Here is a 24849-nt window from a genome sequence, read left to right as displayed (position 1 = left end):
GAGTTTACTAGTGACCTAAGATCAATTAACAAATTGCATTTATCACTTAAAACTTTAAAAAAAGTCTCTTCTGCTTTACCCCACACACACACACACACACACACACACACAGATCTTAATCTCAGGCACAGCCAAATAGAAACTGATTATAAAACCGAAAGATACTGTGTGTTTTAAACTCACTAAACACGAGCATTACAGTAACAAAATTTGTACTACTTCTTTTTCTGGTTTAGAGATTGTCTTTCATGTGTTAATAATTTTTTGAGAAACTTAGTATCAAATTAATTACATAGAGAGACAAATAATCTGAGTATTCATCACACATTCACCTATATTTAGAGCTTTAGGCACAGTAGCAAAGTCACAAAGAAAATCTAGACTTTGTATAAAAAGACATGATCTTTACTGGTGCTTAGATGAACAAAGAGGTAGCAAAAAAAAAGCCACCATTTCTCTCAAATGTCATCAATTACATAAGACCTCAAAACATACACTGATTTGAAAGAAAATCCATCCCTATTATAAACAGTGAAGACAGATTAATGTCATCTATTTCATAGTAGCGGGTCTTCCTTTGATATTTGTAACAGGCAGAAATATTTGATTTTACTCTTTTGTCACCAGAGATAATTGCTACATCACTTGCCAACACGATGAACTCATTTTATTAGTCAAATGTTGAATTCCACTCAAGTGCACTTAATACAGTACTACACATTATAAGTTGATTGAAATTAAAGAGATCTCCAATTAGAAATGGGATTTTCTAAAATACAACTATTACTAATTTTCAAGTTGTATGTTTCATTGGTGTTCTAATGAAACATATAAAGCAAATGATTTGTTTCCAGCATCTCTGAAAGATTATTTAGTCCTTTAATGTATTAAAATAGTAGTGAGAAAATATGCCCTTGAAATATAGACTCTGAGGTACAGTTTAAAAAATTAAAACAGATTTGATATGGTTAATTCAAACTGTGGTTAAATTGCAAGGGGACAGCTCAGAAGTTCATAGAAGTTTCAAATTAGTCACATTTGTTGGAAAAAAAAAAACACAAAATGCAGGTGCCTGCAATGTTTACATTGTGTCAGATATTTCAGAGCCATGTATAATGTTAAGTCCTGAAATCCTAAACACTTAGTTTCTTAAAACATTTCTGGTTACTGAGGAGGCATAAAAAATCCAACAGGATTACATCTAAAATGAGGCTGTTCTTTCTCCTTTTATAAAATACTTTTGATTCCTAACACAAAAAATATGCACAGAAAGACATTTAGAATTTTCAATCCTTTTTTAAAATTGAGGGATCACTGCTTTTGAAAAATCTTTCTATACAGTATTTGCTTTGCTTTCTTCAGTCTTCCTTTTCTTCCAAGAGCTTTGCTACAGATGTACATCACCATGTATACTGATACTTTATTTTCCTGTTCCCACAACTGCAGAGGTGGCTTTATTAGCCAACAGCTTGATCCTTAATATTTACTTCTGATAGGATTCTCTAACTTTCGCCTGGAGCGCGTCACATGTTTTCTTAGCATCACCTAGAAGCATGGCCGTGTTAGGTTTGTAGAAGATTGGATTGTCCACTGCAGCATAGCCAACGCCCAAAGACCTCTTCATAACAATCACCTGAGAACCAGAGATAAAATGACATAGTGTATTTAACAGACCTGTCTAGGACATGTTAGGCACACAAACATTGTTCTTCACTACCTTTGAACAAGGCATGTACCACTACTAATTATTTAGTGCAGGGACTTTACACAAGAAGTATTTTTAACATATGTTTACATTGTTTTAACTTTAATACTTAAGTGTGCCCTTATTCTTATATCCATTAGAGAAAAAGTCATGTTAATAATTTATCTCTGAGTGACAAGATTACAATTATTTTCTTCTTAGTGCTTTTTTCTCTATAAAGACCATGTACACCATTTTCTAGTCAGCAAAATAAGCATTTTTCTATGAATGTGCTAAAGAAAACAAGTTTAGTGCATAAGTTTCCACTACAAATTCTAAAACAGATGAGGTTGAGTGGGAAAACTATGTTATTCTTTTCTATGACTTTAAAGTATATCAGAAAGTTCTAGGATAAAAGCCCAAAGAGCAATCCAGCTTCTCACAATAACAGAGCTACTAACTAACAGAATGTTCTTATAAATCAAAATGGAAGATGTAAGTCAATGTATAATATTGACAAGTTATAGACATTTACAATGACATGAGTTATGGATGTTGCTGTCCTGCTGAATATCAAGTCAGTTCTTAATGAAATGAAAAGCTTTTCTGTGGCCTACTAGGACAGGCAATCTATCAAAAAATAGAAGCAGTGCAAATGTATTCTTTTTCTTATAGCATTAGTATAGTAATGCACTTCACAAATTCTCAAATATTGACTACTGATACAATTTTTCATACACACATGAACAAGTATATTTTATGTCTACTCACTCATCACAAATACTAAGTTTTAAACTCCCATATTTACAATAAAAAGAAACAAAATTAAATGGAAATGTACATTATTATGATTTTTTAAATGCAGAGGAGCCTCAGTAGTGGTAAAATGTGCCTACTGCTGAGGTAGAGGAAAATTTACAAGCCTTTGAGTTATCTAAAATCTAGCAATTAGCTTTTTCAGAAGTAATATACATGAATGAAGCTTGCTTCCTTATGCCACGTTATTGTTTGGATTTCTAAATCACCTTCCTGCTAGACACTCTATAACAACTTATAAATTCCCTTTCAGAAAGTTAAATAAAAAAATATGCTCATCTTGGTATATGATGGCGATTGATACTGACTCACTGTCCCAGAGGGAAGCCATCTGCTTCACAGGACTCAATCTGGAATTTAGCCAGACTCATTACAAAAGCTCACAGCTCTTTTTTCAGCTGTGGTTACAGATTTTGTTAATCCACCCACACAATCTCATCTGGTTCTACTTGTGATTAGGGCATTCACTCAGTTTCTCTGGTGGCCAGAGAACAGACAGAAGCTGGACATAGGAAACTGGGCCCTAAACACGCTCTTACTCCTGGACCTCCTAGAAGGCATCATCATTTATTATCAAATGATCAAAGAAAGTTCTGCATGTATATTTTAAGTAACCTTTGATTATCAGAATGAAATACAAGACTGAAACTTTACCTGCTTTGATTTCCAGACCTCAAGGACTGGCATGCCTGCAATAATAGAGTTGGGATCTTCTTGAGCTGCTGAATTAACAGTGTCATTAGCTCCAATTACAAGGACCAAATCAGTATCTATATAATAAAAGAAAAAAGAAAGAATACAAAACTCAAAGGGTCACTTTTACATATTTTCAGACAAATTATAGTGATCTTTACTTTATAATAACAATAACAAAAATATAGGATTCACACTTGTGCCAGGCACTTTACAAGGAACTTTATCAGAGAGGTGAAGCAACTCAGCCAATGTCACACAGCTAAAAAGCAGTAGGTTTTGCATTTGAACTTGACTATCTTGACTACAGCCTGCATTATTATGCTTCTCCCCTCTCAATAAATCTAACTAATCTGACTTTATAACCCTTTTTTGATCTCAAAATGATCTTGCTATAGTGTCACATGATTTTATGAAATTTGCATTCCACTTTCAACCTTTAAAATGACCACTTAAACCTCAAACTATAAGAATCGAAGAAGAAAACCTAGGAAACACCATTCTGAACATCAGCCTTGGGAAAAATGTATGACTAAGTCCTCAGAAGCAATTGCAACAGTGCAATAAATTGACAAGTGAGACCTAATTAAACTAAAGAGCATCTGCCTAGCAAAAGAAACTAACAAGAGAGTAAACAGACAAGCTACAGAATGAGAGAAAATATTCACAAATTATGCATGCATTGGACAGAGGTCTAATATCCAGAATCTATAAGGAACTTAACTCAACAAGCAAAAAAAACACATTTTAAAAATGGGCAAAAGACATGAATAGACATTTCTCAAAAGAAGACATACAAGTGGTCAACAAACATGAAGAAATGTTCAACATCACTAAACATAAGAGAAATGCAAAGCAAAACCACAGTGAAATTACTATCTCACACCAGTAAGAACGGCTATTAACAAAAGTAAAAAAAATAACAGATGCTGGCAAGGCTGTGGAGAAAAAGGAACATTTACACACTGTTTGTGGAAATGTAAATTAGTTCAGCCACTGTGGAAAGCAATTTGGAGATTTCTCAAAGAACTCAGAACTCCTACATGACCCAGCAATCCCACTACTGCGTACATATCCAAAAGAAAACAAATCTTTCTACCAAAAGACACATTCACTAGCATGTTCATTGCAGCACTATTCACAATAGCAAAGACATAGAATCAACCTAGGTGTCGATCAACAGTGCACTGGATAAAGAAAATGTGGTACATATACACCATGGAACACTACACAGCCATAAAAAAGATGGAAATCATGTCCTTTCCAGCAACATGGAAACAGCTGGAGGTTATTATCCTAAGCAAATTAACACAGGAACAGAAAACCAAATACCACACATTCTCACTTATAAGTGAGAGCTAAACACTGGGTACTCAGGGACATAAATATGGTGACAATAGAACCTGGAGACTACCAGAATGGGGTGGGAGGGACATGGGCAAGGGTTGAAAAATTGTGGGGTACTATGCTCACTACATCTAACCCTCAGCATCCCACAATATAACCATGTAACAAACCTGCACATGTACCCCTGAATCTACAATAAAAGTTAAAAAAAGATACATAAAAATAAAATAAGATAACCCCTTGAGATACAGTCTGATGTCTAATAGACAATGGTCTCAAAATCTGCATTAAAGTCATGTCCATAATTCCTGGAACTGGCTGGTGTTACACATAATTTAACAACAATGGAATCTGAAAAGGGACATAAAATTAAAATGGCCTAAGTTTTCTCTTTAAGAACTGCAATATAAACTACCTTAGAATGTTGCCAAAAAATGCCATGTGAATCTAGACATACACATAATTTCATTACTTTTTCTAATAAACAGCATTTTTTAAGTTTACAGTGGATATTTGCCAGGGGGAAATGGTTTAATTTTAACAAGCATAGGCTTGGGCCAAATGTCATTACCATTCAACATCTACCCTATGACAGCTATAAAGTACAGCACTTTATCTAGGGAAATTCTAGTACTTTTTAAAAAGAAAAGAAAGAGAAAACTACTTCACCAGTCATACATTAGTACAATCGGAAATCAGTAAAATCTCAGAGACTGGCAAGAATCAGACACTAAATTATCAACAGAAGCACTCATAAATGAAGAGCCTGAGGTTGAGTAACAAGCTACTGAGAATCAGGATCTGGATTCAAAAGCCAGGTCTGCCCAGATCCCCAGTCTTCAGTATTTCTACACTACACCCCACGGTTTTCACCATCCTTCAGTTCTTCACAGGGGAGAAAAAATTTACCTGTGCTGTTTATGAATCTTTTGTATCTTATTCAATACTATCTTTCACTTATTTAATTTCAACTGAATATCTACCAGGTATAAGTTCTTTTTCATCTGACTAGTCAGTCTTCACTTAATCTACAATTTATATCCCAAATCTGCACTGCTTTATTCATAGTAAGAATATTTAAACTTCACCATTGCCCCCATCACTTACCTGGAAAATCATGGTTGATCTCATCCATTTCCAACACAATATCATATGGCACTCCAGCCTCAGCCAGCAGCACATTAAGCTGACCAGGCATGCGGCCTGCAACTGGGTGAATTCCAAACCTAGACATGAAACAAATGAACAGCTGGCTTTACTTGACAGGACATAATGTACAGAGACCCCAATATCACCTCTAAATCTGCACACTTTGTTCTTTGCACCTCTGCTTTTTTCTGATACTATCTGATCTCTACAGAATGAAACAGAAGTAGTCCAGATATATACTCAATTTACAAATATTGAAGTTGAAGATTCGGTATCTTAGTGTGGAGAAACTATAACTTTCCTCAGAAAAATAAAAGCATAACTTTGAAGCCAGACTCTTCCATATACGCTTGCAGTGCAGTGAACTTCCAATAATGTTAATAAATAATATCACCTTACATTTAAAAAGCATTGTGTTCTCTTATACTTTCTGGTAAATATTGAATCTTTAAAAACCTATTCACCTAGCCTGGAATTAAATGTTTCCCATGAAAAATCAACATTATTCTATCAAAAGCTGACTTCACATTCAACTTTAACCTCTTTGTTCAAAGGTAGGGAGATGACTGGGCACGGTGGCTCATGCCTGTAATCCCAGCACTTTGGAAGGCCAAGATGGGCAGATCACTTGAGGTCAGGAGTTCAAGACCAGCCTAGCCAACATAGCAAAACCCCATCTCTACTAAAAATACAAAAATTAGCCAGGCACAATGGCAGGTGCCTGTAATCCCAGCTACTCAGGAGGCTGAGGCAGGAGAATCGCTTGAACCCAGGAGGAGGAGATTGCCATGAGCTAAGATCGTGCCACTGCACTCCAGCCTGGGTGACAGAGCAAGACTTTGTCGCAAGCAAAACAAAAAAGGTAGGGAGGTAAAATATTGTCATACACACGATGTTAAAGCCTACAGCCACTCAGAGAATGATATAAAGTACTACTCTACATCACAGAAGACATGTGATGGGAACACACAGGAGCAACTAAAACACAGAGTGGGTAATACACAAGCAGAGCTCTACACTTAGGGTAAAGGACACCAAAGCATCAAGCAACTTCTTTTGACCACAGATATAATGAGGTCTTTAAAGTTTTTTAATCCAACTTCTTGCCCAGTATTTATCTGTCTCCACAGTACTAGGAGCAGTGCGTGGCACATAGAAAAGGCTCCATAAGAAGTGAATGAATTAATGAATGAATGAATCCAAAAAGAAATACAGTTTATACTATCTCTTGGAAGAGATCCATCCAGCCTCAGCTTAAATACCTTCAGTGACCCTTCTAAGGTCTAATCCATTACTAGACTACATATATATATACACACAGACACACACACATATGTGTGTGTGCATGTGTGTGCAAGTATGTATATATTGTGTATGTATGCATATATATTCATATAGTAATATATTCATTCATATACAGTAAGTCCTCACTTATCCACAAGTTCTTAGAAAGTGCAAATTTTTAGAAAGTGCAACTTTAAGTGAAACAAGATATAATGAAACCAAATTTACTCTAGGCTAATTGATATAAACAAGAGTTAAGTTCCTACAGCATATTTCTGGCCACAAAAGTATCCCCAAACTTCTAAATAAAAACCAAAACATTTCTAATAGTAAACATTGAAATAAATGTGAGCTATACATACAGTTAGGAAAGATTAATAAGATCAAATATGATAATTATTTACCCAAGGCAGGAATCAGATCCGGACAGGACACCATCTCATTGCAGTGTGCACTCCCAGACACCCACACTCACTCAGACTGGGACCACGTAGACACACCAATTCACTTAACATGAACGTCTTTGAGATATGAGAGGAAAGCAGAATCCAGAGAAAACCCATGCAGGCATGGTGAGAATGTGCAGACCCCACAGTGACAATAGCCCCAGCTGGGAATTGATTTTTTTTTTCTCATCAAAGTGGTAACAAAATGATACTGAAAAAAATGACATTATTTGAGGATTTGCCATATATATATTCATATATTAATATATTCAGTCTTAATATATATTATGTAATATATAATGTATTCATATTAAGCCAAAGATAAATAAATTATGTGTGTGTGTGTATATATATAATCTCTTGGGTATATATATACCCAAAGAGAAACTCCATCTCATTGTTTTCCAAGGTCTGTAGTTGTGCCATCTGGAACCATAATGAATCTACAACCTCTTTCATTTGCAGATTCCTGTCAGCTATCCTAGTGATATGGTTTGGCTGTGTTCCCACTCAAATCTCATCTTGATTCCCATGTGTTGTAGAAGGGACCTGCTGGAAGGTAATCGAATCATGGGGGCAGATCTTTTCCCATGCTGGTCTCATGATAGTGAATAAGTTTCACAAGACCTGATGATTTTATAAGAAGGAGTTTTCCTGCACAAGCTCTCCTTTTTTTGCCTGCTACCATCCACGTAAGATGTGACTTGCTCCTCCTTGCCTTCCACCATGAATGTGAGACCTTCCCAGCCATGTGAAACTGTAAGTCCATTAAACCTCCTTCTTATATAAATTGCCCAGTCTCAGGTATGTCTTTATCAGCAGCGTGAAAATGGACTAATACAGTAAACTGGTACCGGGAGTAGGGTGCTGTTGAAAAGATACCCAAAAATGTGGAAGCAACTTTGAAACTGGGTAACAGGCAGAGGTTGGAACAGTTTAGAGGGCTCAGAAGAAGGCAGGAGAATGTGGGAAAGTTTGGAACTCCCCAGACACTTGTTGAACAGCTTTGATCAAAATGCTGATAATGTTATGGACAATGAAATCCAGGCTGAGGTGGTCTCAGATGGAGATGAGGAACTTGTTGGGAACTAGGGCAAAGGTGACTCTTGTTATGTTTTAGCAAAGAGAATGATGGCATTTTACCCCTGCCCTAGAGGTGTGCAGAACTTTGAACTTGAGCAAGATAATTTAGAATATCTCACAGAAGAAATTTCTGAGCAGCATATCATTCAAGAGCTGACTTGGGTGCTGTTAAAGGCATTCAGTTTTAGAAAGCAAACAGAGCATAAAAGTTTGGAAAATTTGCAGCCTGACAATGTGATAGAAAAGAAAAATCCCATTTTCTGAGGAGAAATTCAAGCCAGCTATAGAAACTTACATAAGTAATGAGGAGCCTAATGTTAATCCCCAAGGCCATGGGGAAAATGTCTCCAGGGCATGTCAGAGACCTTTGCAGCAGCCCCTCCCATCAAAGGCCCAGAGGTTTAGGAGGAAAAAATGGTTTCATGTGCCAGGCCCAGGGTCCCTCTGCTGTGTGCAGTGTAGGGACTTGGTGCCCTGTGTCCCAGTCGCTTGAGTCATGACCTAAAGGGGCCAAGGTATAGCTTGGGCTGTTGCTTCAGAGGGTGGAAGCCCCAAGCCTTGGTAGCTTCCACGTGGTGTTGAGCCTATGTGTGCACAGAAGTCAAGAATCAAGGTTTGGTATCCTCCGCCTAGATTTCAGAAGATGCATAGAAACACCTGGGTGCCCAGGCAGAAGTTTGCTGTGGGGGTGGGGCCCTCATAGAGAACCTCCGCTAGGGCAGTGCAGAAGGAAAATGTGGGGTCGGATCACCCACATAAAGTCCCTACTCGGGCACCACCTAGTGGAGCTGTGAGAAGAGGGTCACCATCCTCCAGACCCTAGAACGGTAGATCCACCAACAGCTTGCACTGTGCACCTGGAAAATCTGCAGAAACTCAATGCCAGTCCATGAAAGCAGCCAGGAGGGAGGCTGTACCCTGTAAAGCCACAGGGGCAGAGCTGTCCAAGACCATGGGAACCCATCTTTTGTATCATTGTAAGCTGGATGTGAGGCATGGAGTCAAAGGAGATCATTTTTTGAGCTTTAAGATTTGACTGCCCCACTGGATTTCAAATTTGCATGGGGCCTGTAGTCCCTTTGTTTTGGCCAATTTCTCCCATTTGAAATGGGTGTATTTACCCAATTGTATCTAAGTAACTAACTTGCTTTTGATTTTACAGGCTCATAGACAGAAGGGACTTGCCTTGTCTCCTATGAGACTTTGGACTGTGGACTTTTGAGTTAATGTTGAAATGAGTTAATACTTTGGGGGATGGTAGGGAAGGCATGATTGGTTTTGAAATGTGAGGATATGAGATTTGGGAGGGGCCAGAGGTGGAATGATACAGTTTGGCTGTGTCTCTACCGAAATCTCACCTTGAATTCCCACGTGTTGTGGGAGGGCCCCAGTGGGAGGTAACTGAATCATGGGGGCAGGTCTTTTCTGTGTTGTTCTCATAACAGTGAATAAGTCTCGCGAGACCTGATGGTTTTATTAGAAGGAGTTTCCCTGCACAAGTTCTCTTGTTCTGGCTTGCTACCATCCATGTAAGATGTGACTTGCTCCTCCTTGCCTTCTGCCATGATTGTGAGGCCTTCCCACCCATGTGGAACTGCAAGTCCGTTAAACCTCCTTCTTTTGTGAATTGCCCAATCTCATGTATGTCTTTATCAGCAGCACAAAAATGGACTAATGTACCTTGGATTCCTCCTAAGCAAAACACCCTCAGTCCTTTCAAATATTTAATGAATGACAGACTTTCTGACCTACTGCTGTCCTAGTCATCTGTATCCTATATTGTCAATGCCCAGCTTCAGTCTCAGTCCCTCAAAGTGAATACAGTGTGCTAGACATGATCTAGATGCATAAGGTGCAGTAAGAAAACCATATTCTCACATCTTTCATTGATAAAGCCTAAGTCTGTATTAGCATTTATGGCCACCACAACACAATGCTGCCTCACACAAAAATTATGATCATTTAAGGTGCGTTGTTATTTTTCACATGAACTGCTGCCAAGCCAGGCCTCCCCACTCTTCATATAGGCACATCAGGGAAGAAGTTAAAGAGCACAAGACTTGACCCTTTCCTGAAAAGAAGACCTGAAAAGAGCTATAGATGGCCATTTATTTTGCCCAGGTAAGAGAGAAATAGTTTTCTACATCTTTAAAACTAATAATGAAGACCCTAAACTACTATTAGAGGTCTTTTAATTGGAGGAAAAATATATCAAATGACAGATATTCTTTTTTTAATTATTATACTTTAAGTTCTAGGGTACATGTGCACAATGTGCAGGTTTGTTACATATCTATACATGTGCCATGTTGGTGTGCTGCACTCATTAACTCGTCATTTACATTAGGTATTCCTCCTAATGCTATCCCTCCCCTCTCCCTGCTCCCCACAATAGGACCCAGTGTGTAATATTCCCCTTCCTGTGTCAAAGTGATCTCATTGTTAAATTCCCACCTATGAGTGAGAACATGCAGTATTTGGTTTTCTGTTCTTGCGATAGTTTGCTGAGAATGATGGTTTCCAGCTGCATCCATGTCCCTACAAAGGACACAAACTCATCCTTTTTTATGGCTGCATAGTATTCCATGGTGTATATGTGCCACATTTTCTTAATCCAATCTGTCACTGATGGACATTTGGGTTGGTTCCAAGTCTTTGCTATTGTGAATAGTGCTGCAATAAACATACGTGTGCATGTGCAGATATTCTTTTTTATCAAATATCTCTATACACAGAAACTAGAAAATCTAAAGGAGTTGAATACATTCCTGGACACACACACCCTCCCACTGAACCAGGAAGAAACTGATTCCCTGAACAGGCCAATAAAGAAATTGAATCAGTAATAAATAGTCTACCAATCAAAATAAAGCCCAGGATCTGATGAATTGGCAGCTCAAATCTACCAGATGTACAAAGAAGAGCTGGTACCATTCCTACAGAAATGATTCGAAAAAACCGAGGAGGAGAGACCCCTCCCCAACTCATTCTATAAAGCCAGCATCATTCTGACACCAAAATCTGTCAGACACACACACACACACACACACACACATAAACACACACACACACACACACACACACTTTATCCTTGATGAACATTGATGCAAAAATCCTCAACAAAATACCTGCAAACTGAATCCAGCAGCACATCAAAAAGCTAATACACCACAATCAAGTAGGCTTCATCCCAGGGATGCAAGGCCAGTTCAACATATGCAAATCAGTAAGTGTGATTCATCACACAAACAGAACTAAAGACAGAAACCACATGATTATCTCAATAGATGCAGAAAATGCTTTCAATAAAATTCAATATCCCTTCATGTTAAAAACTCTCACTAAACTAGGTATTAAAGGAACATACCTCAAAATAATAAGAGCCATCTATGACCAACCCATGGCCAATATTATACTGAATGTGCAGAAGCAGGAAGCATTCTCTTTGAAAACCAGCATAAGACAAGGGTGCCCTCTTCTCACCACTCCTATTCAACATAGTAATAAGAGTCTTTGCCAGAGCAATCAGGCAAGAGAAAGAAATAAAGAGCATCCAAATAGGAAAAGAGGAAGTCAAACTATCCCTGTTTGGAGATGACATGATTTTATACCTAGCAAACCCCACAGTCTTGGCCCCAAAGCACCTTCAGCTGATAAACAACTTTAGCAAACTTTTAGGATACAAAATAAATGTATAAAAATCACTAGCATTCCTATATACAAACAACAGCCAACCCTGGCCAAATCAGGAACATAACCCCATTCACAAGTGTCACAAAAATAATAAAATACCTAGGAATACAGCTAATCAGGGAAGCGAAAGATCCCTACAATGAGAATTACAAAACAGTGTTCAACGAAATCAGAGATGACACAAAAAAAAGGAAAAACATTCCATGCTCATGGTTAGGAAGAATCAATATCACTAAAGTGGTCATACTGCCCAAAGCGATTTACAGATTCAGTGCTATTCCTATCAAACTACCAATGACATTCTTTACAGAATGAACTGGAAAACTATTAGAAATTATTAGAAAACTAATAGAAAAAAACTATTTTAAAATTCATATGGAACCAGAAAAGAGCCCCAATAGCCAAAGCAATCTTAAGCAAAAAGAGCAAAGTTGTACCAGTACCATGCTACCTGACTTCAAACTATATTACAGGGCTGTAGTAAAACTACACGGCTGTAGTAGTAAAACTATATTCTAAAACTATATAGTAGTAGTAAAACTATATTCTAAAACTATATACTACAGCCCTGTAATATAGTTTGAAGTCAGGTAGCATGGTACTGGTACAAAAACTGGTACAAAAACAGACACATAGACCAATGAAACAGAATAGAGACCCCAGAAATAAGGTCACATAACTATGACCATCTGATCTTCAACAAAGCTGACAAAATCAAGCCACGGGGAAAGGACTCCCTATTCAATAAATGGTGCTGGGATAACTGACTAACCATACACAGAAGATTGAAGCTGGACCCCTTCCTTGTGCCATATCCAAAAATTAACTCAAGATGGATTAAAGACTTAAATGTAAAATCCCAAACTATAAAAATCCTGGAAGACAACCTAGCCAATACCATTCTAGAGATAGGAGCAGGCAAATATTTCATAATGAAGACACAAAAAGCAATTCAACAAAAGCAGAAATTGATAAATAGGATCTAATTAAACTAAAGAGTTTCTGCACAGCAAAAGAAACTATCAACAAAGAGACAGCTTACAGAATGGGAGAAAATGTTTACAAACTACGCATCTAATAAAAGCCTAATATCCAGCATCTATAAGGAACTTAAACAAATTTACAAACAAAAACAAACAAACAACCACATTAAAACTGGGCAAAGGACATGAACAGACACTTTTCGAAAGAAGACATACATATGGCCAACAATCATATGAAAAAAAAACTCAACATCACTGACCATTAGAGAAATTCAAGTCAAAACCACAATGAGATACCATCTCACATCAATCAGAACGGCTATTACTAAAAAGTCAAAAAACAACAGATCCTGGTGAGATCGCAGAGAAAAGGGAATGCTTATACACTGTTGGTGGGATTGTAGGTTAGTTCAACAATTGTGGAAAACAGTATAGCAATTCCTCAAAGAACTATACACAGAACAACCATTTGACCCAGCAATCTCTTTACTGGGTATATACCCAAAGGAATATAAACCATTCTACTATAAAAAACACATGCATGCAAATGTTCACTGCAGCACTATTCACAATAGCAAAGACATGAAATTAACCTAAATGCCCATCAATGAGAGATTGGATAAAGAAAATGTTGGTACACATACAGCCACAAAAAAGAATAAGATAATGTATTTTATGGGAACATGGATAGAGCTAGAGGCCACTATCCTTAGCAAACTAACACAGGAACAGTAAACCAAATGCCAGATGTTCTCAATTATAAGTGGGAGCTAAATGATGAGAACTCATGGACAAAAGAGGGGAAGAACACACTGGGGCCTACTTGAGGGTAGAAGAAGGGAGGAGGGAAGGGATCCGACAAAAACAACTATTGGGTACTAGGTTTAAAACCTGGGTGATGAAATAATCTATACAACAAACCCTTTGAGATGAGTTTACCTATATAACAAACCTGCACATGTACCCCTGAACCTAAAATAAAAGTTAAAAAAAGAACTCCTGTTTATATAATTTTCCATCTAGGTAGGGCTGAAAGATTCAACCCTCTAGTCACATGTTCTTTACCTCTGGCAACTAGCCCCTTCCTGAAGCTATGGGGCTAGCCCTAACTAGCCAAATTCACTTTAATAGCATAAACTCAGGTATAGTTGACAGGGTTTGTTGTGAATAACAAAAGACGTCCCCAACAGGAAATTCCAAGGGCTTTATAGGCTTTTTTATGTCAGGAATGGGAGACAAAGACTAAATAGGTATTTTTTATTAGCACTGATAGCAAGTAAAAATGAACTGCACAGAATGAACTATTAATACTCCAAGATTATTTTAAAAGGAATCCAGCATCTTTTCCTTCAGTGGGTTGTTGACAGTTTTACTTAAGTGAGAATAAATTAAAGACATTCATTAGTTTTAGGTGGTTATCCAATCTCACCATCTTAATGCAGGTTTTAGGTTCTTCAATCATGAATTATTCTATAATTTTTGGCAACGTTAAAGACAGTTCAACACGTAAGTGAATTTTTTTTTAATTCTCTAGAAACAAGATTGTTTATTTTTTTAACCAAACATTGCTATTCTAATGTCATCATCTGTGCCAAACCAGAGTTTCAATCACTCCTGACAACAAATGAAATGAGGCAAAATACTGACAATTTATGTTCATATTCTTCATGTAGTAATACAAGCTATATTCAGTACTACCACAGCTGTTTTCAAACTGCTCCAGAGAAAACATTTCCAAAATGTTACATGGATTCTTCTGCTGAGATCTCTACTTTAAAAATTTAATATTTTACAGTGGCAATAAGAAAATATTTGGAAAAAATTTTCTCCAGCAATCAAAGTGCATGCTCATCAAATAAGAGGCATTTTTCTAAACCTCAAATCTAAACATAAATATCTTTTTATATGCAGGTTTAAGCATGAAAATTAAAAACAGATTTAGAAAGAAAATGCATTATATTGAAACAACCAAAATATACTCCCAAGCCTACTGATGGCCCGGAATTTGAGAAAAGACATGATGAATGGAAGTTTCCAAGGTGCCTGAGTTTACAAATAACCATCACTGTTTTCATCAAGTTCCAGACTTTTAACCTTGTCTTCTATGGTGGAGATAGCTGAATAATCCCTCAAGTTCAGGAACAATAAAAGAAGCACTAAGAAAAAGATAACACATCCAGAAAAAAAAAAATAAAGCTTACTTAAGTATAATAACAATTCAATTTTTTAAAAAAGAGGAAAGGGCTGAATTTGTGATATCTTTGCATATGTGAGAAAGAAGGATGCACACAAAGCAAAATGCACAAAAGTGACACATATATATGGCTTTAAAGGCACGTATGACACAAAGTGTTTAAAAATAAGAAAGTTATTTGAACATCAAAATAGAAAGGATAGTAATAGATTATAACCCCGTGCAGAAAGTGGGAAACCAGGAATCAATACTGATAACAGATTCATAAGTCAGTAAGAAATAAACACAGAAAGAAAGAAGCACTCTCCCTTACAGTGGTAGACCATGAACTGATAAATGTGATGGGGTTTTTACATGACCATTTTGCAATCATCATAATAAAGATTGGTACTGTAAAAATCATTAGCATGGCTGGGCGTGGTGGCTCACGCCTGTAATCCTAGCACTTTGGGAGGCCGAGGCGGATGGATCACCTGAGGTCAGGAGTTCGAGACCAGCCTGGTTTAGTAGAAACCCCGTCTCTACTAAAAATACAAAAATTAGCTGGGCATGGTGGTGGGTGCCTGTAACCCCAGCTACTCAGGAGACTGAGACAGGAGAATTGCTTGAACCCAGGAAGTGGAGATGGCAGTGAGCTGGGATGGCGCTACTGCATTCCAGCCTGGGCAAAAAAGCAAAACTCCATCTGAAAAAAAAAAAAAAAAAATCAGCACATGTTCAGTCTAGGGAGTTATGTTTGATGAAGAGCAAGATATTTGCATGGTCTTAAAGACAGCTCAAAGCAGTTTGCCCCTGTTCCCTTACTCTGACCTCAACTGAGAAAGAAAAAAAATTAAAACTTTTAGTGCTTTCTCTGATAGCTACGTCAATGAAAACTCATCTATAATCAGAGAGTAGTTGTTAGAAATATTAACCACCTGTACACTTTGCTGAATGGGCATTTAATTATGTGGACAGAGTCCATATTTTTGTTTTCTCCCCAGATAACAAGATAATTCCTTGTAAATACCTAACAAAATAGATTTTACCAAGTTGAACATCCAAATCTCTGCCAAGAAGAACTTACATTGAAACTGTAGTTTATTAATATGTATTTTACTGCAGTGTTTGGTGGACACAGGTACTGACAATATCTTAAGTCAATGTTCTGACGATTTCGTGAACCAAAGAAAGGCACAGAGATTGTGCCCCAACAAAGGCAGAGATCCTATAATTAAATTTTAGGGCCCCAGCATTTGATTATTTTTGAATAATAGAACAAAATCATTTCCAAAAGAATGTACCCTAAAATAAAAAGTTTTAGATTGAAAAAGTCATTTCACTTTAACAGAGATTCTTAGTAATACATCTAAAGTATCGCATTGCATTATTAATCAACTGATTTTCTTTCAAAGTTAATGACAAGTTGTATTTCAACTGTATCAATTTCAAATCAACATTTCAAATTAACTCAGAGACTTTTGCGCCCAGTTATTAAAGGTACTCTTCTATCATTGACTAAACCCAATGATGAAGCTAAATAACTAGATTTAGCTCATAGAACTACAGATCTAAAAGATCAGAGGGCACATGGATAAGGTTCAAGAGAAACACGAAGTACCTAACAACTTAAAAAATAGCACACTCTGGCCAGGCACGGTGGCTCACACCTGTAATCCCAGCACTTTGAGAGGCCAAGGTGGGCGGATCACCTGAGGTCAGGAATTCAAGACCAGCCTGGCCAACATGGTGAAACCTCATCTCTATTTTTAAAAAATACAAAAATTAGCTGGGCATGGTGGCACACACCTATAGTCCCAGCTAACTCAGGAGGCAGAGGTGAGAGAATCGCTTGAACCCGGAGGCGGAGGTTGCAGTGAGCCAAGTTTGCGCCACTGCACTCCAACACACACATACACCCTTAAAAAAAATTCTGGATCAACTGGCCAGAAAAAAAGGCAAAACTGTGATTTTCAAATAAACCACAGAAGATGACCAAATATTTCTTATTTGCACAGAAGAAAAGAAAATATTCAAATGTAAAAGAAAGAATTAAATTTTTTTTTATTAAAAAAAGCTTTTTGTTAACAATTTAAAACAAATCCTTATCTAGGAAAATTTCAGGCTTCTTTTTTGTGGGCCAGAGGGAGAGAGACTCATTAATCTGCCTTCATGCGTAACTCCCAGTTCAATCCAAAATGAATCCAAGAGTATTTTACATATAACTCAAAGGATGGTTGGCAGTGGGCATGATCAAGACCGTTATGGAAGCTGGGACAGCATTTTATTTATTGAAGGTGGGGGAGGGATTTCAATACATGGTCTTACCACTAGTAAGAGCAAGAAGCAACTTAGAGGGAGTCCAGGATTTGCAGAGTAACTACATGATGTTGCCCAATCCTACAGTACTAACTGCCTCTCAAATTAATCATTTGTGCTCTTTTCAGGTGTTAAAAGTAATCTTGGACACCAAAAATGTTTCCTAATTTCCCAATCCAGATCACCAATAAGTATCTCCTGCTTCTCCCAGGCCCACCAGGCCCACTGCTTTCCCAAAACCTAACTGATGAGAATGTAAGACTAAGAATCGCTGTTCCACATGACATTTAAAGTCTGTGTTATGTGAACAGGCAACCTACAGAATGGGAGAAAATTTTTGCAATCTACTCATCTGACAAAGGGCTAATATCCAGAACCTACAAAGAACTCAAACAAATTTACAAGAAAAAAACAAACAACCCCATCAAAAAGTGGGCAAAGGATATGAACAGACATTTCTCAAAAGAAGACATTCATACAGCCAACAGACATATGAAAAAATGCTCATCATCACTGGCCATCAGAGAAATGCAAATCAAAACCACAATGAGATACCATCTCACACCAGTTAGAATGGCGATCATTCAAAAGTCAGGAAACAACAGGTGCTGGAGAGGATGTGGAGAAATAGGAACACTTTTACACTGTTGGTGGGATTGTAAACTAGTTCAACCATTATGGAAAACAGTATGGCGATTCCTCAAGGATCTAGAACTAGATGTACCATATGACCCAGCCATCCCATTACTGGGTATATACCCAAAGGATTATAAATTATGCTGCTATAAAGACACATGCACACGTATGTTTATTGCAGCACTATTCACAATAGCAAAGACTTGGAATCAACCCAAATGTCCATCAGTGACAGATTGGATTAAGAAAATGTGGCACATATACACCATGGAATACTATGCAGCCATAAAAAAGGATGAGTTTGTGTCCTTTGTAGGGACATGGATGCAGCTGGAAACCATCATTCTTAGCAAACTATCACAAGAACAGAAAACCAAACACCGCATGTTCTCACTCATAGGTGGGAACTGAACAATGAGATCACTTGGACTCAGGAAGGGGAACATCACACACCGGGGCCTATCATGGGGAGGGGGGAGGGGGGAGGGATTGCATTGGGAGTTATACCTGATGTAAATGACGAGTTGATGGGTGCAGCAGACCAACATGGCACAAGTATACATATGTAACAAACCTGCACATTATGCACATGTACCCTACAACTTAAAGTATGATAATTATAAATAAATTTAAAAAAAAATAAAAAAAATAAAGTCTGTGTTAGTTTCATATTGCTGCTGTAACAAACTACCACAAATGTAGTGCCTTGAAACAATCAAATTTGTTATCACTTAAGAGTTCTGAAGGTCAGAAGTCCAAAATCAGTTTCCCTGGACAAAAAAAAAAAAAAAATCAAGATATCGAGAGGCCTTAATTCCTTCTGGATTGTTTTGTGATGAATTCCCCAGGTGTTCTTTGAGCTTTTCCAGGTGTTATTTGGATGTCTCGATCTCTACCAAGGCCAGGGAGGTTTTCCTCAATTTTTCCCTAAAATACGTTTTCCAAATTTCTAGATTTCTCTTCTTCCTCAGGAACACCAATTATTCTTAGTTTTAGATGTTAAACATAGTCCCAAACTTCTTGGAGGCTTTGTTCATTTTTTTTAATTCTTTTTTCTTTGTCTTTGACAGATTGGGTTAATTCAAAAGCCTTACCTTTGATCTCTGAAGTTGTTTCTTCTGTTTGTTCTATTCTATTGCTGAGACACTCAATGCATTGCACATTTCTCTATGATTGCTTTTTATTTATGCTTTCTATTTCACAAAAGATGTTTCCTTTCATATCCTGTATCATGTTTTTTATTTCTTTAACTTGGACTTCACCTTTCTGTGGTGCCTCCCTGATTAGCTTAATAATTGGCCTTCTGAATTCTTTTTCTGGCAATTCAGAAATTTTGTCTGGAAAAGTCACCCTGTTCAACAAATGGTGTTGGGACAATTGTAAGCCACATGTGAAGTAATGAAACTGAATCCTCATCTCTCACCTTATACAAAAATCAACTCAAGATGGATTAAAGACTTAAATCTAAGACCCGAAACCATAAAGATTCTATAAGATAACATCAGAAAAACTCTTCTAGATATTGGCTTAGGTGAAGATTTCATGACCAAAAACTCAAAGGTAAATGCAATAAAAACAAAGATAAATAGATGGGACTTAATTAAGCTAAAAAGCTTCTGCACAGCAAAAATAATAATAATCAACAGAGTTCACAGACAACCCACAGAATGGGAGAAAATCTTCAAAATCTATACATCTGACAAAATACTAATGTCCAGAATCTACAAGGAAGTCAAACAAATCAGCAAGAATAAAACAAACGATCCCATCTAAAAGTGGCCTAAGAACATGAATAGACAACTCTCAAAAGAAGACATACAAATGTCCAACAAGCATATGGAAAAATGCTCAACATCACTAATTATCAAGGAAATGAAAACCAAACCACAATGCAATACCACCTCAATCCTGCAAGAATGGCCATAATCAAAAAATAATAAAGGTTAGTATGGATGTAGTGAAAAGGAAACATTTTTACACTGCTGGTGGGAATGTAAACTAGTACAATACAGTATGGTAAACAGTGTGGAGATTCTTTAAAGAACTGAAAGTAGATCTACCATCTGAGTCAGCAATCCCACTACTAGGTATCTACCCAGAAGAAAAGAAGTCATTATACAAAAAAGATACTTGCACACATGTTTATAGCAGCACAATTTCTGATTGCAAAAATATGGAACCAGCCCAAATGCCCATCAATTAGTAAGCAGATAAATAAAATGTGGTATCTCAGCCATAAAAAGGAATGAAACAATGGCATTCACAGCAACCTGAATGGAACTGGAGACTAGTATTCTAAGTGAAGTAACTCAGGAATGGAAAACCAAATGGAAAATTATATTTTTTCACTCATAAGTGGGAGTTAAGCTATCAGGGCACAAATGCATAAGAACGGTAATTGAGCTTTAGGGACTCAGGGGAAAGGATGGGGGTGGCAAGGGATAAAAGAGTACACATTGGGTATAGTGTACACTCCTTGGGTGATGGGTGCACCAAAATCTCAGAAATCACCACTAAAGAACTTTTCCATGCAACCAAACACCTATTCCCCAAAAATCTATTGAAATTAAAAAAAAAAAAATTTAAATTCCTTCTGGAGATTCTAGGGCAAACTCCATTCCATGCCTTTTCCAACTTCTGCAGTCTTCCCTCTTTCCTTGGTGGGGGGCTACATCACCCCAACTTCTGCTTCCACTGTCACAACTCCTTCTCTAACTCTGATCCTCCTGCCTCCCTCTTATAATGACCCTAGTGATTACACTGAGCCCACCCAATAATCCAAGAAATTCTCCCCATCTCAAAATCCTCACCTTCATCAAATCTACAAAGTCCCTTTTGCCATGTAAGGTAACATAGTCGTAGGTTTTGGGGATTCAGATGTGGACACTTTGGGAGACCACTGTTCTGCCTACCACAAAGCTCTCCAGTCCTGAAATTCAGTGAACTAGGACGTCTATTTTAGCTACATAACCCAATATATACTTTGTGATTACTGTTGGATTTCAATTTTATATCCCTCCTTGATTCCAGCTTATTTTGTTTAATTTTATTTGTTTTTAATATTGCTTTTGTCACCTTTAAATTAATCCATCTGGCTACCATCTTGAGGATTTAACTGAGGTATCTTGGACCAAATTAGAAATTAAGGACCTCTAAAAATATTAGTTCTTTTTGTGATGCCTTGATTAGCTGCAGACTGCATAAAGACAACGTTTTTGTTGAGCTAGTTGTAAAGGGTAAATAATTTTGAGCTAGTTGTAAAGGGTAAGTAATTACCAACATAACCATCATGTTATGCCTAATATCCCAAAGGACCGATCATTTTATATCTACTTGCACAGTAATTTATTACACTAAACTTTATGACTCTAAAGTCAGAAAAAAAACATATCCAAGATTATTACAAGAGAATGCCAATGTTTTGAGAAAAATAACAGAATACAGTCAAATGCATAGAGATATATATGGATGCTGATGAGTCAATGCGAGTTTATAAAAAATTCTGGCACATGTAACTGGCTAATCCCCAAAGTATGTATTAAAATTAATTATATCAGACACTGGTTGGCCATGATGAGCAATTTCCTGGAACTGATGGCGAAAGTTCATCAATGTTCCGTCATCACATGAAGAATATCCAGAATTTCAACATGCAAAGCCTACCAACCTTTTAGTTCTTCTCTTTCAACTCTGAAAATTATCTTTTATTATGCAAATGCTTAAAAAAGAATCAGCTATCCATCACCATGATAAGATCCTACAGAGGAAAATAACTAAAATGAGGACATAGAAAGATCTTGCGGGCTTTCAGAATTCTTCCTTTATGCATCTACTTCTTACTATACAATAACATAACTGGTTGACATGACTGTGCTCTCCTAACTAAGAGTTCCTTGAGAATAGGAACAAACCATGTCTTATTTATCAGTTCCTGCCACTCTATTGCAGGGACTCAATTAAAGAGAGAGAAGGAGAGAAGGGGTTTTAAACAACACAATGTGCCCAATAAAGTATACTGATTTATATACTTTCTATGTCTCTTTTTAGAGAAAGGATTTAGAAAAGCAGTATAGGGTAGCAGTTCAGAGTTCTAGCTTGCCACTGCCAGGTTGAAAGCATTTGAACAATTTACTTCTGTGCACCTCCATTCCCTCACATGTACCATGGGATTGATAATAAAATCTCCTCAGAGGACTATTGAGGGATTTAAGTGATATAGTTTGTGTAAAAAGCTTTTCATACAAGGTGCTTTAGACCAACACCTGGCAGAAATAAGTGTTCAATAAATGTACACAGCAATTATCCTGTTCACATACATTTTTGTATAATATAAATGTTCATCTGTGTTTTTCAAATAAATGCATATTTTTAATAATCACTTAATATAAAGAAGCACACATTTTCACATTAAAACAAATGTTGATTTAAAGTCAACACTTACTGGGTTGCTTTTCTAATTTTTATCTTGTAATGCAAGTAAAAATCAATAGAGTCCAATAAAAGCCAGAAATTATTTGTATTTGCAGCTACATCAAAAGTATTAAAAAACTATACAGTCAATCTAGATTGAGGCCAATAATTATCAATGTTGAGCTTCCTGGGAACTTGGTCAAAACTAACATTCAAATACTTTGATAGAGTCAAATTTCAAAAGATCATTTTTAACCATTTAACTGATATGATTAGGCAAAAATGTATTGTTTCTTTGGTTGATAGATACAACAAATGTGATCAAGTTAGGATAATCTCTTCACTACCTCGAAGCAAAAAAAAAAAAAAATTCAACATTATTTGCTGTTTTCCTCTCTCAAATATGAAAACGATAAAGCCTTTCACGGAACATTAGATAATAAAAAAGCTCAGGCTTCAGTCATCAATTAAGAATAGACCCAGGCACAGTTCAAAAAAAGTAGAATGATCTACTCAAACGAAACAACCTGATCTTCAGAACCGTTTAAATTAACCAAGGAAGAATAAAAACAAATAGGAGTATATACAAGAACTATTCATGAATACTGAGTATACTTGGTAAAATATGAAAAAGAAGCAATTCAAAAAGTACTATTTTTTAAAAGCCTCTTTTATAATACATGATGACATAAACTTCATTCTTTAGAGTTTTTCGCAACTTCACATTAGATTTCAGATACCACATGTTTTAAAGGGGACACAACAACAGAAATTTCCATGATCACAGACCATGGAGACAATATGTCCTGACCAGGGTACTTAACAGAAGTTTTCTTGGGTATGTGAGGCCATTAAGGAATATAAAACATTCACCACATGCATCCTACCAAAACTGTTCAAACAATGTTTTGCTTCTTGTATTATGGAAATATCCAGACCCAGTTCAGCAATAAACTATTAAGAATGTTTAATTAAATTGAGCATCCCAATTCAACAGTTACACAAAGAAACTATAAGTACAACTGGGCCCCTTTCTAAACTATTTAGGGTACTTTTTCCATTTTGCAGCTTCTTGCTATTATAAATAGTGACAAGGATTAACAGATTTTTTTTGAAAAAAGCTCTTTACAACCTTCAACAATTTGCTTACATGTTTTGTGAGTCACTATGCAAAATTTATGTCCATACTCCAGATGTTCAGAGTTACTTTCCCTTATTTTACTCTGTTTTACATTTTAAAATCAAGCTGGATATAGGACAAGGTACATTGATAGCATTTTGAAATTCTGCCTTCCCAATACTATCATCCCACAATTTTCCTAAATATGTTATGATAACCTTCTAGGAGGCTGACAAAGTAAGCAAAATACATAAACAGAAAATAAAAAAGAAGGCTCATTTGTTAAACATCTACTAACTTCTCCTGTTTTAAAACTATAAATATTTAAACATCCACAAAACGTTAATGGTTTAAACAGAACTTAAAGATCTTCCAATCTTCCAACTGCTTCTTAAGGCAGGAATTCTTCATTTAGAAATTATACCAAAAATGTTTGCACAGTGTTCTGTCCCAAAAACAGGTTGGAAATTCCACTGTGGATACAATAAAGAGTCCCTAGTATGAGCTATACCTCAAGGACCTGTGGAATTCTGTTTGGATGTGGCAGTGTTACATTCTGAGGAGGGTCTCTGGAGGTAATCAAATGATTTGTTACTATATTCAGTATTTTTTTACATTTAATTAAGCATTTCACTTGTGAAAAATACGATAGACTCACTGAAAAGGCAGGTTTCTTTGGTTTATCACATGCTGATCAGAACTTCTGGTGACAGTTTTAAATCACGCTTATTAAAAGTACAAGGAAAAGGGTTTTTCTTATTAAGGAATCATTTTAGTAAGTCAGTTCTGAATAAAAATTTCCAAATCATGGTGTCAGCAGGGTAATTGTTCCTGTTAGATAAATAATCTTTAGTGGCGAAAAGGCCTGGACCAATTGGGTGGGGCTAGTCTATCCATCTGAAGGAAAATATGGTAAGAAGTGAAAAAAAAAAAAAAAAATCCTGATGAGGCACTTGCTGTCCACAAAAACTAATGAATGAGATACGTTGTAGAGTCAACATCTCTGGTGAGGC

General features: G+C 36.7%; 1 protein-coding gene across 4 annotated transcripts in view; it reads right to left on the bottom strand.

Moving 5' to 3' along the window:
* Positions 1-383: 383 nt before the first annotated feature.
* Positions 384-24849, bottom strand: part of NNT (nicotinamide nucleotide transhydrogenase) — a 97995-nt gene continuing 73529 nt past the window's right edge. For 2 of the 4 annotated variants that reach the window (XM_025388010.1, XM_025388012.1), the window contains 3 exons: positions 5648-5766; positions 3155-3270; positions 388-1633 (listed from right to left, as the gene is read on the bottom strand). In XM_025388010.1, coding sequence (XP_025243795.1) covers positions 1484-1633; positions 3155-3270; positions 5648-5766 — 385 coding nt within the window. In that variant the 3' untranslated portion in view covers positions 388-1483. Of the gene's footprint in view, positions 1634-3149; positions 3271-5647; positions 5767-24849 lie in introns of all 4 variants that reach the window. The other 2 variants (XM_025388009.1, XM_025388011.1) reach the window with 2 other exon arrangements.

Source organism: Theropithecus gelada, chromosome 6 (assembly GCF_003255815.1).
Source record: "Theropithecus gelada isolate Dixy chromosome 6, Tgel_1.0, whole genome shotgun sequence".
Taxonomy (NCBI): Eukaryota; Metazoa; Chordata; class Mammalia; order Primates; family Cercopithecidae; genus Theropithecus; species Theropithecus gelada.
This window is presented reverse-complemented; position numbering and strand designations above follow the sequence as displayed.